We start from the raw sequence: 27,217 nt of genomic DNA on the forward strand, positions 1-27,217 counted from the left end.
ACTGCTTTGCTCCGTAGGAAGAAAAGCTATGATAGGGTGCATGGAAAGCCTGTGCCAGTGGTCAAGCAACAGGAAGTGAATTGTGCACACACAAAAAAGGGCTACATGCTGCTGTAAAATACAACTCTGTTCAAATAGACTTGTTTCAGAATTAGAAAGGCAACTGTTTTGCTGGCTTTTATCTGTCAGGAGAGAAAAGTAATGGCATAACTTTAATTTTCAAGAGGTTTAAGCCCACAGGTGGCCTGCCTGTAGTAGTAAGTCTCAAGTGCTTCATATATTGCTGATGGAGTAATTAATTCTGCCTGCCTGTCTCTCAAAGAGTGGTAAACCAGTGTAGGTGTGGCTACTGAAGGATAGGTGGTATCCTTTGGATACTTACATTTTGAAGCCGAGAATGTACTTTATGTGGTCTAGTATTTAAGAGCAGACTAGAAGAATGAGTTGTTTCTGAGTTATGTTAAAGAGGAGACTTGGTTAGAAGTTCAATATATCAATATGTTTTTAGAAAGTGTTGTAGTGATTTGAGAATGTATTTGGGTGTACTGACTTTGAAATGGTAGGTTTGTCCATATTTTTTTCTTCCTTTCCTGGAAGATTCTTTAGGTTACTAGCAGTTACTGTAAGTTGGAAACTATTCTTCATGGTTGTTCATACATCCACACATACTCATCCCCCTGTACATTCAGAGGGTTGCACAAAATCCTGTAATGATGTTGTACAGTAGTTGTAAGGTTCAAAATAGTGACTGTGTTGTGGTCTTGCATCTCTATGATTGTGCCCTTTAGTAATGGACATTGCCCCATGTTTATGTAAAAGAGTTTATTTTGTTTTTCCCCCTTTTGTTCAAAGAATCACTGTTCATAATAGCTGCCTGATTTTTTTTTAATGGTGATGATTTATTTATTGATTGATTGATTGATTTTTTTTAAAGTGGAAGACCTGTGGGATGATTGTTTTCCCAAATAGGCTTTATTTGATATGAGGAAAAGAGACATGCCTATCCTCACAGAGGTCTTTGTGGTATCTTTAGATAGAAGGCTCCATGCTCTAAAACACATTTAACAAAACTGCATGGCAGGATAAGGTACTAAAATAAAAGCCAAGTGCTAGATTCTAATAAACATTTCAATACAGAAAAGCCTAAACGTGTCTGGGACTGTTTGGCTAATTGTTAGCTGGCTTGGTATCTTTGCTTGGGCTCCCATTTAAAGAGGCAATGTATTTGTCTTTGCAGGTAAGCTATGGGCAATTTCTAACCAAAGCCTTTTAGTTGCTGTCTTTAGCTCTGTGACTGTATTGGTGTGGAAGGGGCCAGTTCCATGACTTTGTCACTCATTTGTGTTAGCACAAATCCCTTCCTGATGGAAGAGGAGGAAAATAGTCTCTCTTCCATTGATAGCAAACAACAATTAGAGCAATAGTTAATAACTTGTTTATTTATAGACCAGAATGAGCTGCGCCTGCATCTAGTTTGACTTCCTGTGTATTCAGGCTGTGTGTTTTCCTTTAGACTTCGTAGGGGGAAGTGGTGTGGGTTTTTGTTTGGTTGTCTTTTTTTTTTTTTCTCCTAAAAAAAAAAAAAAGGCATTTTCTTCTGAAAGCTACAGTGAGTCTGGTAGCTTCCCTGGTGAACTGTTTTAATCTTTCTGTGCCCTCCATCGCAAGAAATGGCATCTGAATTCAGGGTTAAATTTCTGTAGTGTCTTTACCCAGCACCATGAGTGTTTTGGCTTTGTCAGGGAGGATGGAAAGCTGCTCACTGTCAGAGCTCATTCCTGTGTAAGTATTCGCAGGCAGCAGTCAAGGCACATCTCAACTTTCTGTTCATATGCTGTATTAACTGAGCTCCTTAAGCTTCCCACTTTAAAGTTGTTTTTGTTTTTTCTTCCTCATCCTTTAGATCTCTTTCTACAAGCATCCTTTGAGTTCCACCGAGTATTCCTGTGCCTTTTCTGAACAGCAGTGGGATGGGACTGTGTGTAACGTTGCACAGTTGTCTTACCTGTGCTCTACATGTTGTTTCCTCACTTCTGCCTGCTAGCCCCTTTATACTCCTTTTTCTAGCCCCACCAGCAATGCTTCCAGCTCTAATTAAAGTAGTGACCTAGGACATGTCTGTCACCTTTCCAAGCAGAACCTTCCATCCTGGAGGTATGATCTGTGGTTCTGCTTCCTAGATGCATCTTCAGGTTGCCAGATGACCTCACTTCCCAGTTCTGTAGCTGCAGCCTGTCCTTTTTGCTCTATGCTGCCCTATCCGTCTTTGTGTCTGTGGTTAACTTGGCCAGGAAAGAGCTTTAGAGTCACTCTGTTTAAGGGAAACATTTCACATAGTGACTGAGCTGACCTAATAGTCTGCAGCTGCCGAAAGGGACGTTCCCCTTCCCGTTGCCAACTTGCTGGTGCTGACTCTGGCACTCACTTGGCCCCTCGGTGGACCTACCTGGCTAACTACGTGACCACCTTCCCTCTCCTAGATGCAAAACCACCAGCAAAATAAGTTCATTTCTTCTGGGCTGGTTTAGTGGCTGCACCAGCTCAGGCAGGGATCAGATGAACATAGAGAATGCAGCGAGAGGAAATATGTGGAGGTGGGTGGTAGGGGGAAGGGAATCACTTTTTGTCAGCTGCAGTGAACTCTCATGTTGTCTCAGCTGCCTCCTGCAGCCTTGCTCTAATGGAGGATCTGCTAGCTGGATTGTACCCATATAAATATCATGGCCAGGATGTGTTTGTCATAGTTAGGTGAGTGGGACCGTTGCTGGTGGCCTGTGATGCCCATCGACTATCAAACAGCTGCCAGGACAGACTTCCCACTATCAAGCCACTCCAGTGGCTCTAAGGCAGCAGGATGCCAGAGAGACCTGTAGAAGCATTCCTTAGTACAGAAAATCTGGGGTTGGATTTAAGTGGCTGTAACTCATTATTCCTTTTATTAGCAAATAAGAAACTATCTCTGTAAATCCTCCTAGTAAGAGTCTCGCTGATTAATACCTCATGCTTATCAGCCACATTTTTCTGGCCAAGCGTTGAGCCAACTTTTAGGCTGTCTAGTTTGGTGTCATGTTAGTTCTTCATGTAGTGTGAGGTATTTTAGACAAGAAGTTACATGGTCTAGTGGTTCTAGCACATTGCTCCAGCTCTAGTAGATGCTATTGGAAGAGCTGTATTTATCAACCATACCTATATACCTGCCAAAAAAAAAAAAACCAACAAACAAAAAAAAACAAAACCAAAAAACCAAACCATGAATTACGTTTTTAGTGTCTCCTCACATTCTTGGTTGATGGCATCCCAAATTGATAATTCCGTTATTTTATATAAGGATGATGTCTGGCTAAATGACTTATCATTACTTTTGCTTTCTTCTTGTCCTTTTACATTTTGGGATTATGCTGGTGTTCTAGGTTTTGTTAAAAATTGGTATTTTCAGTATGGAGCATCTTTGCCATTTTGTTAGGCCTATGTGATGCTACTTAATTTTGAAAATGTTCACTTCCAGTAGGATGCTGCCTTATCTTTTCGTCAGTTACAAATTGCACCTTTTCTATTGCATAAGCTTAAGAAATGCTTTTTCAAAGTCTTGTTTGTCTGCATAGTGATACCTGTGGATGCAACAGTGAAACCAGTCAATCTTCTAAACCTCACCTCAAGCAGGCAGCCACCTGATTCCTTCTTCATATAACTTCCATTTTCTCCTTTCCTCTTCCAGGAATTTTTGAGGTTTGTCTTTTTCTGTTTTGTCCTGAGGACAGAGAAATTGCCACAACAGAGCACCTTTACACCAACTTGCAGGTCCCTAAGCTAATGTGGTAGTCCTAGGTGGGTTCTGGCCTGTAAAAGGAGTTGAGAAGGGCTAGATTTTCCAGCCCAAACAATAGAACAAATCTATCTGTAACTGGTGGGACTGTAGCATAGAAAATTGTCAGCCTTGCATGTTAGGCTTTCCTTGAGTGTTGTTCAGTAGGGGAGCTTCCCAAGGAGCAGAAAAACAGCCCTTTCCGAAGGGGGTTAGTGTGAGCGCTCGATAGCAGAGTGTCACCTTAACTTATCTCTGCTGTGGATGCACCTTCAAGGGATAGGTGCATGTGAAAGATGGATGCTCAGTATGAATAAAAACATGATGTACAGAATCCCTTGTGGAAAATTAAAAGCATCGAAAACATACAAAATTTTAAGATATTCATTTGTTCTGTGGGGAAATGAACAGATTTAGTGTGTGTGTATGCATTCATACGAATGTACATATATGGATGTATACATAAATATAGAAGTGCGGTTTCCTAAAGGATTTGAAAGTACCTTAGCTTGAGTTAGCTATTCCTACTGTGGTGACAGAGTAAGTAAATAAAGCAGCCAGTATGGGAATGCATGGCCTTACCTGGGCCTTTACATTGCAACCACCTTTTCACTTACCACTTGGGGGAGACATTAAAGTTGAAGCTTATCTTCAGAGCTCTGGTAGTGGCCAGTGAGGGTCACCTTCTTCCAGGTTGCCATGTTTGGCATATGATATATTAGATTTTTGTACTACCACATTTTATTTGGTTTGAGTTGATTGTGCTAATGCTCTCCTCAGTGTCTTTTTTGTATTCCTCCAGTTCAAAGATTTCTGTATGTCAATTGTTTTTCCATGATTGGATCTTCCAGTCTAGCTTCACTTAGGACAAGCACTAAACTCAAACTCCTCAGTGGTAAGTCAAAGTTTTTGTCTTCAGGCCTCCAGGTTCATGTCTTACGGTTAGCTTGTTGGAGACAAACTAAACCTGGAAACAATGATGCGGATCTGTAATGAGCCTTAAAAAAAGAAAAAGCATTGTTTTAGTTAGCACAAGAAATACACAAATCCAACTGTTACAATTAATGAACCTATTTCATTGCATCAGAGCCTCTTCCTTATATGGCTCTAGGTAGTGCTGAGGATGCTGCATCCCCTCTCTAGGATGTGACTTCTCTAAGATTTTGACTGGCCGAGCGGCCCTTTTGTTTCTCTCTACAAAGCTCATTCTTCCTGCCAGCATTTCTGTAATTTGTATCATGCCTTTTTCCTATGCTCTTCTGCTCTCAATCCTAATTCTGTTGTTAGTCCTTTTGTTTTTATCAACTTCTTAATCTCCTTCCAAGCCTCTGTGTTTCAGCATCTAGTTTCTTTGTTCTGCCTCTGGAAAACATCACAGATCCGCTCATAGGTACTTGTGGAGAGGGTGAAGAAAACTGGCTTCTCTGTGCTTCGGCTGTCCTCTTGCCTCTCTTTGAAGGTGAATCATTCATGGTAATGACTCTCGTTACCTCCCTGTGGAATTTTAGTTCATTGTGGTAGTTAAAAAGTAATCGAATGACAGCAAGCAGGCTTCCCTCTGCTTTAGGGGACCCCATGATGATGATTTATTTATCGTTTACGTTTCAGCAGGAGCTATGAAGCCTTGTCAAAGATCAAGGCTCCACGGTGCACATGAAGGCTGTGCGATGTAATGGAAAGATGGTCGCTGTCTCAGTGAATTTGCAGTTGAGGCATTGAAGTATTTTGCTTTCATGTGCCAGGAGCGTTTGAGACTGTTTAACTTGAAGGAGAGGGGGTGAGCTGGGACCAGGGTGCAATAGCAGGTCCTTTGAGAGATGCTGTGAAGGGAGTCTTTAACAGATTCGTACGGTACATTACTTGTGCAACAGTATGTCAGATGTTAAAAAACCCAAGAGTCAACAGACGACAGTAATGGACTTTGTTAGCAGAGAGCAATGATTAAAAATTACATCCAGGAGTCTGCCAGATAAACAGTTCGAGAAGGGACATGACTGATATGAAAGCAAAGATGCTTCATTAAAATTAGCTCTTCCTGTCCTGTGCACAACCACTTCACAGAGAGGAGGACTGCGGCTGTGTGGATTATGGAAGATCCAGACAAGCAGGCTGCAGAGTAAGCTGTCATGTGCTATGACACCGAGTAATGCAAATCAACTCTGTTCCAGGAAAGCCATTTCCACGTCAGCCTCTACACGAAAATTATCTGACTTGAACAAGGGCTTCTTTATAATGTTAAGTGAATTATTCTTAAGGATTGGAATTTGTCTGTGTCATCGAGGAATGGCCAGAATGGACTTCAAAGTACAGCCTGAAGATGAGATAATGTGCAACAAGCACTTTTTTTTTTCTTTTATAACCAGCAGCACAGAGAGGAGCATGTCAGCTTAAAAAGTATATTTCTGTCTGAATGGCCCAACCTGCTGTTTTACAAGTAATGTGTGGTGTTGCTGCATTTTTTGGTGATTAAAGAAGGAAAATACCTTTCAGTCCATTCTGCTCTGTGTTTGACACTTCGTGCATACCCAGTGTTCCTAATCCTGCATATAGTTGGTTGCTCAGTCTCTTTGTGGCTCGAATGGGTGATTTGGAGCTCCAGGAAACCCCAGTTGCTTTTGTTTTGTTTTTAATCTGGATAGCACTTGGGAGCAACACTTGAGCCCACTTTTTTTAGGCAGTTTTTCAAGTTCAGAGACTCTCCTTGAAGTTTGCTGCCTCCAATCCTTTCATCCAGTCTGTTTGAAATTCTGCTTTTCCTTCGGCACGTATTCAACTACCTTCTGTTTTGTAGTAGGTATCAGCCTTTGTTAGTGGCCCACGATAGCTTACTTGGGCTGGTGATGGTGATTGACTGCTCAAGCACACTGAAAGGTGATTGAAATAATTTCAAGGTTGTTCCTGTCTCATACGAATGGTTGCTAAAGGGTATTCTGCTAGTGCTGGGGTAGAGAATAAAAGTTATGCATGTTCCTTGCTCTACCCACTTTTTGAGCTACTCCTCTTTCCTGACTGCTCGACTCTTGTCAGTCTATAGGTACTCAAGAAGTCACAAATAACATACAAAGGAAAAGAGGAGGCTGAGTTTATCTTCTGTATTTCCACCAGTCTTTGAACTCTACTGCTGTACTTCCACTCACTGTTCATGTGTGCAGGAACCTTGAAGTTGGAAGGATTGGCTCTTCTTCCCTTCAGAAATTAATGGTGTTTTTCTTTGGTGGTCATAGTACTTTGCTGCTTTTCACAAAGGGAGCTCTAGACACCCTTCACTTTAATTCTAGTGGTATTAAATCAATGCAGCAAAACACAGAGCTCTGGACTTTTACTATTTAGATGCACGTATGATAGCTTCTCTTGTTTGTTCTGGGGTTTTGCGGCCAGCATTGGTGCTATTTCATGATGTAGCAGATTGTCATTTGTTCCCTGAAGCATTCTCACCGCTAGTGGGTCCTTTTATACTGCTTCATGTAACTGTTTCAGCCACCTGCCAGCAAAGGGGATCACTCCTCCAGAGGTGTTTCTGCCTCCTTTGTACCTGAATAGTGTGGGTGTGTGAAGTGTAATCACATAATTTATTGTGATTTTTATTTTATTGGGAATGGTGGAATATGAGAGAAATGGAGGACTGAAAATCCGAGCAGGAAAAGAAAAATAGAGAGGCATCCTTTCTCCTTGTTGAATCAGAGTACTACCAGGTTTCAAGTCATGGGGAGCAGGCAGAGTCTCCAGTATTAATTTCAAGTTTATCGTAGGCTCTCTGGTAAGTACAGTATTATAGCATCTTTCCTGTAATTAAGGGTCAGGCAACGTCGTCATTGTCACCCTCCAACTATAATGGATTAGAACTTGCATAAAATAACTAGCTGTGAGCTGAGATTTTTATGTGCTCTCTTGGACTGAGAGCCAGCACTTCTTTTGTTTTTAATCTGGCATACTTAATTATAGGCGGGTCTGAGAGCACCACAAATTAAGGTTGTGTGATGCTCCCATTATACATGTCTCTTTTCAGTTGCCTATTGGTTTATCAAACTCTAAGCAGCTGAGCCTGAAGTTTTCCAGGGCTAGTGTCTGCCTTAGGTGGAATTATTGAAATATTTCAGTTAAAATAAACTCCATAATTTCTGAGGCTGAAGAAAAATGCTGGTTTGTTTGTTTTATTTCTGGGATTTTTTTTTTTATTACTCTTTAGAGGTGGTGTTTGATTTTTATATTAGCTTTGACACAGGGATTCAAATATTTGGTGAGCGGAGGTGGGTTTTGTCAGTGTATGTACTTCTTGCCTTTCTCATGCAAATTTGGGAAAATTGTAAGTCTTTGAAAAATTGCAGTTAGCACACATTCACTGAAACCTGTTATGTTTATATATCATTTTCAGTTAATATTTCTGATTCTGTCTTTGCTGTGCATATTCACACCATTTGTCTGTGCTGAGGGCTGACCGGGCAGCAAGTTCCTGAGAGCAGCTCAGCTTGCTCCAATTACAAGGACCAAGAAAAGCATTTCTGTAATGGCTCCCCCACGCAACAGCATCAACAAGGCTTGGGCACAAGAACTGCAAGCGGGGACCCCATCTCACTTCTCCACCAGCCGTTTTTCCCTTGACTCACTCACCACCTGTGTGCAGCACTGCCGGGAGGAGGGAAAGTTTGTGGACTGTGGGTGTTGGAATGGCAAGAAAGGAGAAGACTTTGTGCAAGAGGTCGTGGGATAAAACGCTGCATGGAGGATAGTGAATGGCTGATATGAAACAGCGTGGGAAGAGTTCAGTTGGGGAACTCACGATGGTAGGTGAGGCAGAGGCTGGGCAAGGGGAGCAGCGCAGGTCTGCGCAAGTGGGAAGCAGAGATTGGGGCTGGGAGTGATGGCAGGACTGTGGATGAGAAAGACCGAGGATGGTGGTGGAGCAGATGAGGGCTCACTGGCAAAGTGTCTGCATCCAATAAGGAGCCTAGCATTTTGGTTTAGGAACTCTTGAATTTTGCTGCTTTTTTTTTTTTTCCCCCTCTCCGACGATGTATCAGAGACACCCTCTGGCAGGCAGTGCCTCACAAGTCCCTTGTGTGAAAGACAACATTGCTTCTTCTGTCAGCTTCACCATTAGCTCACTTGGCAAAGGTCTCTGCCATAGTCCTAGGGTCTTTTGATGACCCCTAGGGCTTCAAAATGATGCAATGTGATGGATTTTTAATGAGCTTTTAAAAAACCTGAGAACTTGCACAGAAAATTGCATTAAAGGCACAATATTGAGGTTATAAAGTCAAGTACACAAAAGTTAGGAGATGCCAGAACAAAGTTGGGCTGTGGACCATTAATCCAGGCTTTCTGCACATTATGAAGTGATCTCTGGCACTCTGATCACATCTGTTTCTGGTCAGCAGGACCTCTGCGCCGTACAGTGCACTGGATGGATGGTGGCCTCTTGATGTTAACTTATTTTAAAATAAGTAAATAAAATAATTATTTCATGTGCTATGTAATCATGAGGTCTGTCTGCATTTATCCAGAACTGGCTAAAGGGAGGTGAGTATTCCTGGCAGTCTGTCAGAACTGCTCATTTGAGGCTACAAGTGGGGAAGATGCCTGAAGGTTTGTTCCAGTAACTGTTTGGTGCCTGCTGTGTGTATAGTGACAGGCTGATCTCAAAAACGGAGGAAGGACTGTGTTCTCCATCTCACCTTTGGTCAAGGAAGACATCTTGGGCCCAAAAGCATTGGGAGGCATTGAGCCTCTTGAGATAATTTTGTCTTTCCCAGGGTTTTCCCTGGCAGATGCGACTCCATGCAATCCTTGTGCCAGGTGGTTCTTAATAGCACCGGCTGGCTTTATACATACTGTTGTTGTTGAGAAATGTGGTACAAGACCTGAACTCTAAAACCCTGACAGCAACAGACAGCGAGGAAGTTGAGAGACCAGAACTACATGGATTAAAAACCAAAAGGCAGCTGAGGTATGTACAATGTACATGCTAGGGGGAATACGACTTGGCTTTGGCTCTACAGCACATCACTACTTGATGTGTATGCTGGATAACATTTCAGGAATGCAGCCACCGCAGCATCGCAACCCCATTTTGACCCTATGAAATAATGGCCCAGTGGCCTAGTGAGTACCTCCTTTGTGGCTATGAAAAGCAAGAGTGATCAGGCTCCCAAGCAGACTTACCTCCCTCGATTTAAACATGAAGCTGCAGCCCTCATCCATGCCATTGTTCCTGGTGTGTAGGAATGGTTGAGATGCATACAGAAACAGGTGCCATGTTCTCTGCAAATGGACTTGCATCGCTAGGATATGAAATTACATAACAATTAGGAAGACTAATTAAGCTCAAACTTTGTGTCCTTCTAAATATGCAATTAAGATGTCGGCTTACAAAATTAAGATGTGTAATTATATGGAGAGGAAGAAAAACCTTCCAAAAATTTTAGTACGGTTTCTGAAAACTGAGTTTCTAGCAATGTACTTCTTTATGCAAACTTCTGTCCTCCCGGCTGAAGCAAGAACATTTATGGCTTTGAGGTGGTACCATTTTCTTCTGTGTGCCTCACAATATCTGTGTGAATAAAAAGGGGGAAGAGGAAATTGGTCCTTAAGAAAGATATGGTACCAGTGTTCCTGGGGAACAAAAGGAAGGCTTGGCCTGTGGTTAAGGCAGCGGGGCTGTGATGTGAGAGCTGAGCTTAGTTATCAGCTCCAACCCAGGCTTCCTGGCCTCACGTGCACCAAACCTCAGATCTGCTGTGGACAGTCCTCCTGGTGAGGAGACCACCCTTTGCATTTGCATGGGGTAGGGGTACCACCTCCTTTCCCAAGGATATATGTTGCTATAAGGACACAACAGACTCTGCTGCTGTTGACCTCCATCATTTTGTTTAAAGGTGTTGAGCCAACAGTGAGGGGCTGAAGCTGTGGATTTATGACTCTTGTTCTTTTGCTCTTTATTTGGAAAAGTCACCGCCCAGTGTGAAGGGGCTGCACTCTGAGAGAGGTGATGAAATATTGTCATTGGCCTGCTGTACAGACCATCTGTCTCTACCAGGGCTACTCTGGAGCATGGTGAAGCGTGTTGGCTTTCTGTATGGGCTTTTTCATTTAATTGGCCTTGATTCACTGCTATTTTTTTTTTCTTAAAGCAACTCGCAAAACTTTAAACACACTATGACAACCTGCAGCATTATTACAACCAGTCCCTTGAGCCTATCGGTTCTCTTAAGATAAGAGACATTAAAAAAACTGTTCATCAGACCAGAACAGTATGGATTAAAAAAATTATTGTTAAGCAGATAGATGAGGTATAAATTTAATATTGGGCATGTAATTTGGCCTTTCCTGCATGTTATTGCTGGTGCATTAGCAAATGTTTCAATGAAATAATAATGCTATGGTCATTTAGGTTTTGCAGCTGGAAAACATCTGCCCCTGTGGAGGCTGATGGTGCAAGTGTGTGTAATGTCTGTCTTTTTCTTGTGCAATTATGTCAAAATTAAAACACTGAGAGCGCATGCAAGTGATTAAGGAGAGCAAGTGTTACATGGAAGTTCTCATTATCTCTGAAACTGCTATTACAGCTCTAGAAATTCAGAGCTTAAAAGTATAGATTTGTTGAGCTTGAAAATGAAATTGCAATACTCAAATAGCCTTATCCCAAGCTGGCTAACGTCTCTTTTGAAGCTTAGCTCTCAATGTACTGAAATTATACTTGTGATATTCTGTATTTTTTTTTTTTGAGGAATAGTAATAATTTCTTAGTCTGAGCCCGGTATTCTACACAACCAATTGTATTTTCTTTCAGCAAAACTCTCAGTTTCGACTGGGAGTACTGCTAGGTAAGAGTAAAGGGCAATTTGGTAACCCTTGTTGACCAAGGTTGGCACAGGTTATAAGAGGGATTTACTTTCCCCATTTTTTCCTCTTCTGCTTTGTGAGAGAATGCTTCAGGACCTACCTGTCTTCTGGGTGGGAACAGCTGATATAATTTTATGTTTTGTTTTTCTTTTTAGTGAGTACACTTTTTGGAGGTAATAACCAGAGGTGGTTGTATCCATCTGGGGTGGTATCCACTTTGGCTGCAATACTCACCCACTTGCAGGACCTGGCTTCTGCATGTTCCTCCATCGGAATGGGACCAGAAAATCATTTTCTATCTTTAACATCCTGAATATCAGACTAGAGGAAAGACTTTGGTGATGGCAGGTCTCCAATGACCCTGAAAGACTTGCGTGATGGCAGGTCTCCAGTGACCCTGCTGCAGTATTTGTAATGCAGAATTTCCCAGAAAGGGCGAAGAGCAGAAAGTCAAACTCTGTAGCCAGCTGGGAGCGATATCAATGTTTTGGTGAAACTGTGCTGTCTAGGCAGTGCTCCCAGGAATGCTTGTGTATTTTATATGAGCCATCATTGTAATGGGGAGTCTACTGTTATTTGGTATATTATCGTTACTTTGTGAACAAAATACATTCCAGTGTTAACTGGGATCTGGTATGGGTATATGTAAAGAGAGGCAAATAGGTGAAAATGCATGATGGTTATCTCTTGTTTGGCAGGATTGATTTCATTTATCTCAGCAAATTACTTTTTTTTCCCCACTCAGTCTTCCAAAATACACACCTCCCATCTCCCAACAATGAGAGTAAATAACATCACTTTTTTTTTTTTTTTTTTTTTTTTTTTTTTTGTCTCTGGGTGTCCTAGTTTATAGCTTTCACATATTATTAGGTTGTGTATTACTTAGATGTAGAAGAAATGACACACTTTCTCTATTGAGAGAAATTTGGGGTAATTTCAATGGTATGTTGAACTCCAAGATGCAGAATTGGCCACTAATGTTATCTGCTACTCAAATTGATTTAACTTAATGGTAGACTGTGTAATACTTTTCCTTGCAGTACTGATCAGTACTGACCTGGCTGGGCAGATGGCTAGTTCTTTTGATTATATATCTATCACAACTTCTGTTAATTACCTGTTGATTTTAACTCTTTCTTCTTATTTTCTGCATGTTGTTTTGTGGAGAGAAGTTCATATTTCAGAGCGCTTAAATCTGCAGTGCTACCCTACAGGAATGCATTTGTCATGTTAACTTTCTTTTAACAGTCATGTTTAATATATCCAGAGAGCAGCTAGCTCTGAGAGGCCATTTGAACGGCTTCAAAGAGTCATTGAATTGTTTATTGATCTACTTCATTACTGCTGTTCCTCTGGTTCCTTTTGATGTCTTGTCACTTTGTTCAAAATATAATGCCAGGGTTTTAAATTAATAGTTGTGCAGGAAGCCCTACACATGTAAATATTAGGGTATGTTTCTCCTTTGAGTGAGAATGTGCTAGATTGTCCAGTAAATATCGCTGCCATCAGTTTTACCCTTTTTCTTGCCCTTCCCTTTGCACAAGGACTCCTTCCTCTCTTCCTCTTAAGAAAACTGAAGTGTCTGAGGTTTTCTCTTTCAGGTTTTATAACCTTTTGCCATTGGAAGCTTACAGACTAGTTCCCTGCTTAGGAAAAAAATTGAATAATTTTCCGTCTTTCACTTTAATCTTTTCCATGTGTGTCACTTGTATTTGGTACATTCAGGAATTAAGTGTGCCTGCTATATTTTTTCCTTTTATTAATTTATTTAATAATTTTTTGCAGATTGTTAAGCTTCTGGAATAGACAACAACCCATGGCAAGGAGTTCTGTAGTTAGTATATTGATTAACTGGAAAAGTGCTTCATTTTTAATCCTGCCACCTGATTTATTTATTTATTTATTAAATAGTGAGTAATATTTCTTTACTTATTTTCTTTAAGCCATGCAGGATCTTAAATATATTTGTCACATCCTGCATCAGATGCTTCTTTTCTCTTCCAGGATTAGATTACAGCCTGTTTGCTTATTCATTGTACAGAAGTTGTTCCTTATGATTGGTCACCTTGGTCACCTCTCAGTATCTCTTCTATTTCTAGATTTTGCATTTGACTTACCCCTTCTAGTTCATTGGCCAGTCATCTACCCTTAGCGTGCACCCACAGCAACAGCAGGAGCTTGTCCGATAGCAGATTAATTTTTGTGATAAATTAACACAGAAGTGTGGTAAGTGGTGGAGTGAGAATAAGACTTCCTGCTGGTGTTAAGGCAGGCTCGCAACCGTTTCATTTACATGTACAGCTGCTCCAGATGAACATCTTGTGACTGCCTACAAGGCAACCCTGCCTGTTTGCATTCTTGGGGCTTCCAGCTCACCTCCCCTTCCCAGCAGCAGAACCTGGCCACTGTTTTCCCCCTGCATTGAGCACACAGCTCTGATTTACTGGCCAAGTGTGTGTCATGGGTGTGCTGAGTAGCTGAATCACATAAATTAGCCTGTTTGAGTTATTGGTTGCTTCTGGCTGAAAAGGCAAAGGTTTGTGTCACGAAGCTGTCAGATTTTTCTGTCACCTATGTTCATTGTGTGTTATACAGGGTAATCTTTATTTTCTTATTTTTTTAAAAGAAGCCCCCAAGTCACTCTTTCTTTTCCCCACACAAAATGGTAAGAATGAGCTGAAATATTGCAGAGGTGGGGAAAAAGGCTCTTCAAATAATATTTAAGCTTGCAGAACATGAGCTGTTATATTAGAAATGGCCAAGGTCAAGATTACCTGTGCAGTGTTAGATCTTCCTTCTGTTGTGCATGCAGCACCATCAGTCTTTAAGCACTTGAATACTGTCTGTTTGTGGGTTTTTGTGTTTGTTTTAATTTTTTTTTTCTGCAAAACTGCAGATATTTCAGCAATACCAGAAATATTGTGAAATCATAGAGTAGAGCTAGATGTGTTTATTAATGACATTTCTTTTTTTCCTGCTGGCCCTACCCTTTCATTGTTATATTTCAGCATGTAGCTTGACTACAGCACTTCTGTTTCCCATCTCTTTGTATACCATGTTTTCTTACCTTTTGAAAACCTACTTCAAATGTAACTGAATAAAAAGCATCACAGAAAACCATGTTAGGAGGGGAAAAAGGAAAGCAAGTGCTCAGCTATATGGAGCTGTCAGTGACGTTCGGAATTTTACAAAGATGAACCTCTCATCAAAGCACAATCTTCAGAGTCTGGCTGTTTCTTACCTTATGAAACTGGGTGCACTGTACTCATTGGTTCTGCTCCTTTTTAAGTATTTGGTGATCACATTGTTTACTCTGTCTAGTGTAAGGCTCTGTTGTAGTCACTTTTCATAGAGGTTCTTAAGGGCATGGTTTATTGCCAGAGTTAGGTTAATGGTTGGACTTGATGATCTTGAGGGTCTCTTCCAACCAAAATGATTCTAGGATTCTGTGAAGATCAGGAGTCTACAGAGTATGTGGTCTACAGTGAAATTAGCAATTAACTGTAGCCCGGCCTGGTGGTTTGTGATCTGCCATTATTTTACAGCAAAAACATCCGGGATAAAATGCCGCAAAATTGACAGGTTTCCATTGAGAGAGATTTTCATCTTTTCCGCTGTTTACATACTGAAGATGAGGACTTTGCTGTGACACAAAGACACTTTAGGAAGATTTCGAACAGCAGCAAAAAATCCTCTCTTTGGGAAAGAAAATGTATTGTGTAGGCTGTTTGTTGTTTTGAAGTTAAAACATTTTTTTCCCAAGAGTATTAGCTGTTTCAATAAGGAAAAATGCTTATATTTTTAATATGTATAAAATGTGTAATAAATGTCAACTTTATTCCATGATACCCTGTCATACCAAAATAATGCCCTGCATAGACTGAAGACACATCATTTCTATTGAGAGGTCTGAACTTCCCTCTTACAAAAACATTGTTGCTATTTAAAAATGATCAAATCTCTATCCTCTGGTTATGTTTTATGTAAAATATCTGCACAAAAGAAAAACCATTAAGAGAATACATACTGTGCTGCAGGAAATCTTTTCAGGAAACAAAAGTACAAAAAGCTGCTAACTTGATACTTAAGGCCGATTCTGTTTTGCTGGTCATGTGAGATTTAATTATCTTAATTTTATATATTTAATTTCAAAACGTCTCTCTGTCTCTCTGTCTCTCCCTTTCTTTCTCTCTCTCTGTCCCTTTCTCTCTCTCCCTTTCTTTCTCTCTCTCTCTCCCTTTCTCTCTCTCCCTTTCTTTCTCTCCCTTTCTTTCTCTCTCTCCCTTTCTTTTTCTCTCTCCCTTTCTCCCTTTCTTTTTCTCTCTCCCTTTCTCCCTTTCTTTCCCTCTGCTAGAGAAAAAGACCATTTTTTGGTCTTTTCTCTCCCCCCTCCTTCCTGATGCCCAAGAGCTGTGTGCTGTTTGCTCATTAGGTTACACCAGAATATTCCAGCCTGCATCATGTAGGGCATTTCAAATGAGGCATGTTTCGATTATTGGACCTGCAGGAGGAGAGATCCGAGTTGTAGGAATGGGTTAGCAGAGTTTTTGGAGTCAACAGAGCTGTACAACTGGGATAAAGAGGGAGTCAGCCCATTGGGATCTGAGGGTGTTGCTTCTGCTGGCTCTCTGTTATGTCATTCAGGTGACTTGCAGACTCGATACATTAAAGTAGTTGATATCATGATGCCTACACTATGTGCAGTTCACAGTTTTTATTTTGGCCTGGATTTAAGTTGCTCCCCAGGGCTAAATAGGCTCACCGCACCTGGGGTCCAAAGCTGAAGGACCGCTCATTAGTACAGACCTACCCTGGTAAGAGATGAAGGATTGGAGCAGAGCTTCAAGTTCAGTTACCTCTCAAAAAGGTGTGGTTGCATGTGCCAAAACTGCCCCAGACATAGAACCGTCATGCAGGGGGAGAGTTTTAAAACTATACTATTGCTCGGAGCCAAGGTGTTAATATAGACACAGCCTTTATTAATCTTAAAGATCTTTTGCCCTCGTTCTCCTGGTGATAGCGTTCAGTGTGATAGTATTCACTGTTATTGTGTCTTTGGCTAATCAAAGCTGCTGCTGTTAGCTCCTGCTCTTTCAGGTTTCACTAATTGAAGTACACTGCGTTAAATCCATTGTTTGTATTAAGAAAGGGGGAGGGGGAAAAAAAAAAGCTATGAGTTTTTTTTTTCAGTATTGTCCCTGTCAACATGCCACAGTTTCATCTCAAACAAGGGATGCATAAAGCTTTTCAGTCTGAGTTTTGTTTCCGTGTATTTTTTATCTTTGTTTAATTTGCTGACTGGCAGCAGGAAAATCACTTAATCAGCATATCTGGCCCAAATACGAGGCTTGACTTGAACATACTGACAGTGTCTTGGCTCGTGTATGACTGACACTGGTTTGAATTCTTGTTCTGTGATCTGTATAGGTGATGGAAGAAGGATAAAATAGTCTGCAGATATATCTGGTTCCCTTCCCAGCTGTGCCACAGTAGTCAAAACCCAAATACCTATTTTGATCTTGTTTGTAGCCTCACGTGAGTGACTTCTGACTTACAAGACCCTCTGTGGGCAGAGGAACAGCTCTCTATTCTTACTGCTCAATTTGCAGGCCTGTGTTTGAGGCCCTTCATTCTGCTGCCTTCTCTGAAGCACCAGTGTACTGCATTTATTTCTGTGACCTGAGGAGCTGCTGAGCAATGTCACCACATTGGCTGTTCTGTTTGGCCGACATAAAAAGCATTTTCTTCCTCTCTGCATTCAGGGAACTCATCTGCACTAATTACTACGGTAAATCCTGTCATGACAAGACCCCAAATTAACTTACTACATTGTTTTTTCCAGGTACTCCACATCTGCATTCTCCAAACTAAGCAAAGTAGGGATCCGACATCCCCCACCTCTTCCTTTTGTTGGAAACCTGTTCTTTTTCCGCGAGGTAAGATATGTTTTTTTTCTTTATCTATCAAAGTGATGGGAAGAGTGGATACGACTCCTACACTTCAATGATACCACCTCTTCAAGTATCTCCTTCTGGAAAGAACAAGCAAACCTCAGCTCTTTGAGTGAACTAGTAGAAGAAGTTGTGTGCAAGCAGCTCTAATTTCAGGGTAAAACAAACTTGAGGGAAAGAAAATGTGTAAGCTCCTGCAGTTAATTACTTGAGCTTTTCCAAGAAAGTTCATGCCCTCAGTGAAACAAACTTAGTTATGTGAATGGAGCAGATTACGTTAACTAGCCCCAACTGGTTTGTTCTGAGTGGTTTTGGCTTCTACGACCTTTCTGTTTGTTTGTGCTTTTGCTGATTGTACACATTTATTTTAAAGCTTGTAAGGTTTCTTGCTCCTAAGCACTAACTGGAATTAGGCTCCAGTGAATGCTGTTGCTCTGTGCCCCCAGTGTTGCCGTCCTGGACTGGGAGGAGGGAGGGACAGAGGGGAAGTATTTGGATTCTGCCTCCAGATTTCACTCCCTTATTTTTCTCACCCATCCCTTTAGTCTCCTAACACTACTTATTTTATGTTCCTTGCTGGATTTCAGTAATGCTTCTGAGGGTCCAAGATCTCTTAATCATGAGGAGCTCCATTTGTCTGGTTGGATCTTACAGTAAAATCTCCCTAGTGTGTCTCTGTTGCAGTCCAACACCTTTTCAGAAAATCTGGGCTAAGTCCAGCTGCTGCCCAATTCCCTCTTTTAAGTGCATGTTCATCAGTATCCATGCTGAGATTTGAATTATTAACGAGCATACAGTGCCTCTTACATTGGTCTTCATGGTGATTGTTCTGTCAATATCTGACTCATTATTAGGTAAAACCCATTTAAATACTGGTTTTATGTGTACGTATGATTTCATTTAGAAAATAGCATGAAAGGTAAGAGTTGATCCACTCTTGATTAATTTGAACTGGAATTGACAGAGTAACTTTAACATACGGGAGATGCTGGTGGTGTGGAATACAGTACCAGTTCATCCTCACTCTTCTGGTTTAAATTCAGCTAGATGGCATGAAGCTACTGATTCTGTAGCTATTTGATGACAAAATCCAGTTATTAGTCACCTGCTAACACTTGCTGTAGGAAAAGGTGCCTGGAGAGTAACTTTGATATGTTGTAGATAGGCTTGCCCAGTACCAGTGTACAAGTAGAAAGTTTTTGTGAACTGTTATCTATGATCTGTTAAGCAAATTTCATTATCAGATTTGCATTCATTGAATTAACTTAAAGCAGGCTAATGGAGAAAAGATAAACTTGATTTTACTAATTTTTAGGAACCAAAAAAAAAAAATTAAAAGGTAGCTATGAAATTGTATCTTGGAGTACCAAGAAATAATAATTCCAGGTATGGTTTTTAAACAGAGCGATGCAAAACCACAAGCCCCACCAGGCTATATGTCCAGCACTACCACATTTCACTGTCCGTCTTCCCTACAGTCCTATCACTGCCGGTAGGAACAGGCAGGGATGAGTCCAGGCTCTTCGTTGTTTTTCTTTCTTCCCTCATGTATTTTGCTATGTTTTCTGGACCTGCTACTGTGGCTGCTTTCATAGAAATAGTGCCCATAGCAACGTGCCACTAATAGGAGTGCTGCTTTTATACTGCAGGCTGTTCTCTATGAGGGTGTTTTCTGGAGCACAAGTGCTCTCGCTGCTGTCAGTAGAGGAAAGCTTCTACTTTCCCTTCCCCAGCCAGGGAGAACCAGAGGTTGCTCATCACTTTCCTGGAAATGGGGATGATTTTAGGGGCGGAGCTGTGAAGGGCACAAAGAGCAGCAGTTGGTGGCTGAGGTTACTCTTTTTTTATTTAGGAAGTAGCAAAACATTGATTTGTTCTGTTGCTGCATCAATAATGTTAAGAAGTTTTTGCACTTGCATGTTTATGCAACCATGTCTTTTCGCTGAACTGGCTTTTTAGAGAGTCTCCCTTTTAAATATGCCAGCTCCTTGGTATTGCCAGTGTTGTGCAGGGAAAATCCACAAGACACACTCCCACTAAACCATCAGACTAGTGGTTTTCAACCCATGAACACTTATTTCAGAGGAATTAATGAACGGTAACTAAGAGGAATTAATTAATATGTGCTGTATGGGAATCTGCATATGCGTAATTCATGTTTCCAGTGTCCAATTTTATCTGTAAATCCACACAGGTCGAAAAACCCTGGACAACAGTGAGATGTAGAAGAGAAAGGGAAATCAAAACGCCTCCTCGTATACAGCCTTCCAGTCCAAAAATTGTCTTCATCTTATGGTTTCAGGCTTTCCTCCTAGAATATGGTTGCTAGAAACTGAAGGAAAAAATAGAGGAGGAGAGGGAGTCCCTTTGACATAATCAAGTAAATCTAGGACCTGGAGATTTAAGAAAAAACACTAAATATCAAAAGCTCTCAACAAAATTGTAGGAGTAAGCAGTACTTCTCAGTTTGTAGTGGCATAAATTCAAGGATTTTCTTGTCTTTCGCTTACTTGGGTGTAAATCAGTTCTACTGAAGTGAACAGAGGTTCCTATTTTGCTCCGCTGTATATGTCAATAGAGCATCAGGCCTTATTGTCCCCTCTTTTTTTTTGCTATTCTTCTTCTTCTGTAAGTGTGCTTGAAAACAAGTGAACAACGTGAGCAGGATTTGACCAATAGTGCTGGGTTGTGACATTCTCAATAAACTTTCAAACGTGTCTTAAACAAGAAAATGTTTTCACCGTGAATTTTTTTTGAAAGAGTTATTTCAGGGATTTCTTGAACGGTGTATTTTCTTTGAGTAAAATAAGAGTTGCTGTTAATACAGTGTCTCTGAGAGAGGAAGTGCTGAAAGTTAAGGGGCTAAGGGAAATGCAACAGGAAAGACCTGTCTCCATCACAGGGAAACAGACTTTAGGAGCTGATTTGTTATTTTACTCTAAGTTACTCCTTTTCTCTCAAGTACAATAAAGGAGATAATCACACCCTGAAACTAAAACATGTCCAAATTAATCAGCTTATCTCAAAAATGAGTAGATAGAAAATTATTGGATTTCTGCAGCTGGGAAATTATCCGAGTCCAAGATATTACACTAAAAATTCTTCCATTGCATGAGAACAATTTGTGGTGGGTAAGTCTGATGTAATAGTAAATATGATTAGGCTGTTTAAAAAAAGCAGCATGTTCTCTTTTCCCAATAACCAAGCAGACTTGCAGCAGACAGACGGCTGTTTTACTAGAAACTCCTGACTGTTCCCCCACCTCTCCACATACTGCATTTTTCCTACCAGTCTGTGGAAAAATGTGAGGTTTGTTTGCAAAAACTGTGTAATGGGAGACACAAGAGTATACACAGCATGGACTTTCACAGAGGGATCTGCATGGGCTTCAGAGCAGCAGGTTGCAGAAAAATGAAACAAAACTCTCCTATTAATTCCAAGGCTGATGATTTTATTACGTGACATATGCTCTGGAAACAGAGAAGGCACATGCGCCGCATTACGCTTCCTGCCGAAGAACCGCGGCAAACACTTGACCTGTTGCTATGGCTGTGCTGTGCTCTTCTCCCCCTTTCCCATCCCTTTTCTAAGAAGGCAGCTGTGTTGTTTTCCCATGTCACAGGCTCTGACATTTGCCTGGTACCGTACCTGTGTGCGCTGCTTCCTGCTCAGCCTCCCGGAGAGCAGTGCGATGCTGCTGCAGCCTCGGGCTGACGTTTCGGCTGTTTTGGGGCAGTGGTAGGTGGTGTGGTTGGCTGCCTTGTTTTGGTGCATGGTAGGCGGGATACGCAGTTGCACCCTGCTTGCAGTTGGGTGATGTGCTTTGGGTCCTTATAATGGCGTGATCTTGTGCTGTTTTCCTCCCGTCACTCCTCGCAAGCTCCGGTGATGCTTTTGACTGGCGGCATGCTTGTATCCCTGCCTCGCATTTTAATGAAAGACATCCCTCTCTTTAGCCCCTCTGCTTGGACAGGATACTCTTTGGTTACTCTTTTTATTTCTGTCTGGCCTACTTGTAGATCCCAGGCTACCCTGGAGCGGCCCATTTCTGCAGAATGGAAGTGGGGGCTGTGTGGCTACTTTGTGTTGCGTTCGGTTTGGGATCTGACTGGGCTGTGTTGTTTTATGGGTGGCAGTGGGGAAGGGGGGAGTGCAGGGAGGAAGCAGAGAGCAAACATGATCTTTTTCCACTATGCATCCACCAAAAACATCCTCAGAGTTGGATGTAAAGAAAAATAAAAGGCAGAATCCTTGCAGGAATCAAATTAACCCCATGTCTAATTTTCAGCCTAGAAAGCAGCGCATCAGTGCTTAGAGAGGCTGCAGTGTTTACAGTTCTGGAATTTAATGACACAGCATGTAAATCCAAACAAGGTTGGAGAGAGGCAAACAGTGAGGGGAGCAAAGAGGGAGGGGAAAGGGGGAAGGGAAGAAGAGGAGCTCTCAGGCTGTGGACCTGGATTTAATTACAAGAATAATATAGCTTACATTGACAGTGAAAACCTGCATATGGTTTTGTGTTGCTTCACACAGATAAACAAGAGAGGAAGGGGATAGGGAGCGTCTGTTTTGCAACTCGATAGCTCTCTGTGTAGAAGCAAACAGGGCGTCCGTGGCATCACCAACCAATCCGGCTTTACCTCCCCTAGCCGGCTATGTGTGTCCACCGTGGGCTGCTGACTGCCCGAGCAAACCTCACGGGGTGTCCCAGGTCTTCTCTTACATCCTGGGAAACCCCCCCTTGACAAGGAGGCCTGTGCATCTGTGCATTTCGTGTGACATGAATACATGTGGTGCAGATCTAAACCTAGCCATGTCACAGTCTGCAACATGACAGGAAACCTGGGGTTAGGTGTGTTTTATGTGTGTATTCATACGTCTATAAAGCCAGTCTCTTTCCCCTTCAAATATGTGTATTTTCCTAGTTTCAGCTGATACTCTGTGCTGCCTCCTTTGATCAGACGTTAGTGTTGTCAGATACCCTGACAAAGTCGGTGCAGTATCTGCTTCTGGGAACCTAATGCAGGAAGTTGAGACATTGCAATTAGCTGACTCTCACTTGACTAAACGCTTTTTTCACCCTTCAGTGAGACCCAGACCGCTGTTTTCTCAGAAAAGTGTTGGGTAGGGCTGTGCTGTGGCTCACTCCAGCTACTCCCTGAGCTTGTGGGGTCTCAGCAGGGTGATCCTGCCTTTGTGGGAGTGGGCTGTACTTCTCAGAGACCCTTCTTTAGAGGCTTTTTTGCACTTGATGTTTCTGATAGCTGTGTTTGCAAGGTGTCCCTGAATGTGATGCCAACTTTAAATAACCTTTGTGGAAGCTGCTGACATCATTTAGGATACACAAAGCAACTGGCAGGTCTTAGATGACAGAAAAAGGGAGGTGAATCATTGCTGCTTTGCTTGTGAATAATGGGGACCCAAGCTATGACGGTGGTTGTGGTCATGACAGATGCTTTTTCTCTTTTGGACTATACTGTTTTTCCTTTGAGGGTGTTTCCTGTGGACCTCAGCAGTTGCCCTTAGAAGGAGATGCAGACTTTGTTGACGAGCAACATCGTAGGTTTGCTATTCTTTAAGCCATGTTTTGGTGGTTCCTTTTGCCATACTTTATGCTTGCTTTATTAAACACTGTGAGGTACAGAGGCAATGGCTGATGCAATTGCCAGCTGTATGTGAAGGGCTTTACCTGTTAAGTGGAAAGGGGATGATGTTCTCCATGGCAGCACAGCGAGTGAGGAGACTGCAATGATTTTTTGGCTTTCCCCAGGCTCCCAATGTAATTATGGCCAAGCCTGAGTGAGGCAAATATTTCTTATTTCCTGAGTAAGCAAATCTCCTTCTTTTGCTTCAACTCATGCCTCTTTTTACTCACCTGCAAAACGACATAGATGGTGTTCTGCATTACACAGGTCTTGCTTTTTCATCAAGTTATGGTGAAATGACTTGAGCAACTTCTCTGGGGACTTTGGTAGATCTGGGGAGGCTGATATCACTGCTGTCTTCAATAATCTGGGGAGTTTGGAAGCAGAAGGGAGATTATATGATTCGGCAATAGACAGAGAGCAAGTGGATCTGTGAATCAATGCCAGGCCTAGCTCTGGTCTATAAATAAAGGTGTCTGTGTAAGGTGAGTCCCCAGGATAACAGCACTGAAGGACACTTCTCTGGTGTTCCACTCCATCCTTGGCCGAAACCATTGCTTTTTGGTTGTTTTTGGGGGTCAACTGAGAAATGTCTACCATACCCATCAGAGCAGAAGTCTACATTATCAATGACATGTAGCTCCCAAAAGTGGTGTAGGGGAAGTTTGCCAGGTGTCATGCCTTTTGAAGACTATACTTGCATGTGCATCGCATAACCCTCTGGAATTTGCTATGTAGCCCACTCTTTAAACAGCGTGTACTGCTAAATTAAAGCCGCCTCTGGCATAACATGTAGCAACAGTGAAGATAAACTACCCATGCTGCACAGTAGCTGGGTTAAGAGAATGAAGATAATTTATGGTTGCAATGGTGGCAGCATACAGATAGACCCAGCATAATCACTTAAACTGGAATTTACCTTGGACTCCAGGATCCCTGTGATCATGCACAAGGAGTAGGATTCCCACAAGAAGCAGGGACCTTCACCTTGAAGAGCTGCACAATAGTGATATGACTAAATAGGAGGATTCCTGTAGCTGTTGTAGTAAACTTAATGGGCTTCTACACATGGACTTAAACACAGGAATATTTCTTCGTCGTGATTGTCTTCAGTTTTGGATGTAGTCACCTCAGTGTGGCACTGGCCTGAAGAGAATGGAATTGGACTAAATAAAATCTTTTAGTCCTTGAAATTAAAAAAAACCCAAGCAATAGACTCGGTGCTACAATGAATAAGAGCAATCTCTGTTGTTTGAAAAGAAATTGTAACTTGCTCACATTACTTGTAAATCTGGAATTTAGTGGCATCATATGCTACTCACCTTCTTATTGAGATGTGGAGAGAACCGTATTCAGAAAACCAGTTATTCTACGTCAGCAGGATCAGTACATATAATAATGGCCAGGTATCCGTTGTAATGCTAAAATTATAGCAGGCTCAGATTGGTTGTTGAGAACAGTTGTTATCCATGAGCCAACAAATTTAGCTGAGTCTTAACTTCATTAGCAGTGTCTAAATGCATTAGCCATATGCTCCTCAGCATATGGGTAAATACATAACAATTTATTTTCATTAGGGTTTTCTTATAAGTGCTGCTAACCCAAGCTCCGCTAGAAGTGTTTACAGCATGGCACATCTCTTCAGATCAGAAGCTGGCCTTCTGTACAGCAAGTCATCCTGAAAAGGTGGCAAGGAAAACACTTCCCTCACCCTTTTGGAGAGTAGGAAGGTGCAGCTGCTGTGAGTCTGATCCTCTGCAGCTAACTGGGCTCAGTTTGTGCAAGACTTTATATTAAAAAGGCTTTGGGGAAGCGCCTGTTCAAACATGTGCTGTTAAATCCCTGGTATTCACTGTGTTCTGTCTTCTGGCTGCCTACCTTGCGCCTTGGGTGGCATCACCTCCGGCTAGCTTTATCTGACTGTAAGACTCACGACCCTCTGGGTTCTCCTCCCCAGGCAGAAAGCAGAGATGAAATATAACTTTAAGAGGGGACTGAGTGTGAAATTGGGTCTTAGTCATAGCCCGCAGTCAAATGGATGCAGTGCTGGAAAGGGCAGGGTGGGTTTGCAGGATGGGCACTGGGGCAGGGCTGTGAGGCCTTCAGTAGCTGCAGATGTGGGACAGATGTAAAGAAGCTGTTGCATGGTCAGGATTCACTTAATCTGTCAGAAAGAAATGAAACTCTTTTTTCTGGAGAGCTCGTTTTTTTGCGTAGGTATTTATGCAATTTGATCCAGAAATGCAAGTTGCCTAGAAAGACGTGGAAGTGTAAAGAAAGAGCAATCTTTCCAGAGAGGTATAAAGATCAAAAATTAATCGAATTCTCCGTGTCCTCAGAGGCCTCAGCCCCTGTCTAAGTGTAGATGATGATGTGAAAACCAGAATGAACCAGAGTTGAATTATAACCAGATTTATTTGAGAAGTCACTGTTGGCTGTGGGTTTTTTGTTTTATTTGTTTGTGGTTTTTTTTAGAAAATGGAAAAATAAATCAACAGGAAGTCTAAACAAACCTATGTGCTTTTAAAAACAAGCTTTTCAAACTGCTAGGGGTTTTTTTTGTTGTTATTTTTTCTTTCCCACAATGCAATGCAGTGAAATGGATGATATAGTCTTGGGTTGTCCTTGTACTTTTTAACTTTTCATTTTATTTCTGCGATACTAGCCTTTTTCCTGCTTCCACTTTGTAATTTTTAAATATTCCATGAATTTTAGATGATTTCTAATAATGCAGAGGGAAAAGTGAAATATTCTTTGAACAATTGCACTGGTGCACTTTTAAATATTCAGGTAGAAAAAACAACCCATTCACTGAATAATGGTGATTTTTATTTCACCCTGTGACAAGAAAAAAAAATACAAGCAAGAGAAAAAGAAACTGAAACCTATATATATGTTTAAAGTACTCCTAAATACATATTTTCACAATAAACTATGTAGAACCCCACTAAAATGATTGCAAATTAGTCTTTACTGTTTTATGAGCTTCCATAGTTTCTGTGCACTATATATTTTTTTTTTTTTTTTTTTTTTCCCCCGATTCTTGACATATGCGAAGCTGGTAACTTTTCGTAGGTAGCATGATGCCAGAGGTGACCTAGGTAGGGTTAGTGAAAGCTGGGCTACAGGAGCCATAGGAAGTTGCATGTGATGAGGAGTTTAAGTATTCTCTGGGAAGCTGAATGTGACTTTAAACATGGTGATTATGTTCCACTCAAGAAAAGGGAAGAAGATAAATGGCAAGAGGAAGGTTTGGAGGGAAGTGTCCCTTTGGAAACACAGGAAAAGGGGATGGGGAACCCCAAAATCTTCATTGACTTCCCTCTATTTGCTTTTATGTCTATATATTGAGAGGAAAGAGCAGGCGGTAAGCCCAAGGTAGGATAAGGCAGCTTGTGGCTCTAGAGGGTAGCCCAGCAAAGAAATACAAACAGGTATGAACAAGAAATGTGTGATCGATACATGATTTTTGCAAAGGCTACAGCTTGCAGAGGGATGAATAAATCTACCTTGATCAGTTAATATGCTGCAACATATGACATATTGTGCAAAGCATGTGGCCAGGCAGCTGGAGGAAGGGTGGTGGTTGAGTTGTTCTTCTTTGTGCTCCATATCTGAGGAGTCTTGGACAGGAGCACCTTGCAGCCAAGGTGAGTGGAAAAGGTGCTTGATCACACACAAGGAGGAAATGGGAGAGCTTTGGGGAGAAAAGCTACAGTTGGTGACCTTATACTAGGGGTCTCTATTTTAATAAATATGCCCATATAGTTCATGACAGATAGAATTAGGAACTATGCAAGTATCTTTTTGTGTTTAGATTTTTCACTATTTTTTTTTCCTAATGCCCCAGGGAGCCATCCTGAAGACCTCATAAATGTGAGATTTCATTTCCTAATGCTATTTCATTTCCTGGATGGAGGACCTGCCACAAGAAGACCAGATCTCAAATTATAACAGCCCTATAAATAACTCCCTAAGGC

At 41.5% G+C, this 27,217-nt stretch overlaps 1 protein-coding gene across 1 annotated transcript in view; it reads left to right on the forward strand.

Moving 5' to 3' along the window:
* TBXAS1 (thromboxane A synthase 1) overlaps positions 1 to 27,217 on the forward strand; it is a 235,683-nt gene that overhangs the window by 38,199 nt on the left and 170,267 nt on the right. The window contains exon 2 of the mRNA XM_065639909.1: positions 17,484 to 17,577. Coding sequence (XP_065495981.1) covers positions 17,484 to 17,577 — 94 coding nt within the window. The remainder of the gene's footprint in view (positions 1 to 17,483; positions 17,578 to 27,217) is intronic.

Source organism: Caloenas nicobarica, chromosome 1, assembly GCF_036013445.1.
Source record: "Caloenas nicobarica isolate bCalNic1 chromosome 1, bCalNic1.hap1, whole genome shotgun sequence".
In the NCBI taxonomy this organism is placed as follows: domain Eukaryota; kingdom Metazoa; phylum Chordata; class Aves; order Columbiformes; family Columbidae; genus Caloenas; species Caloenas nicobarica.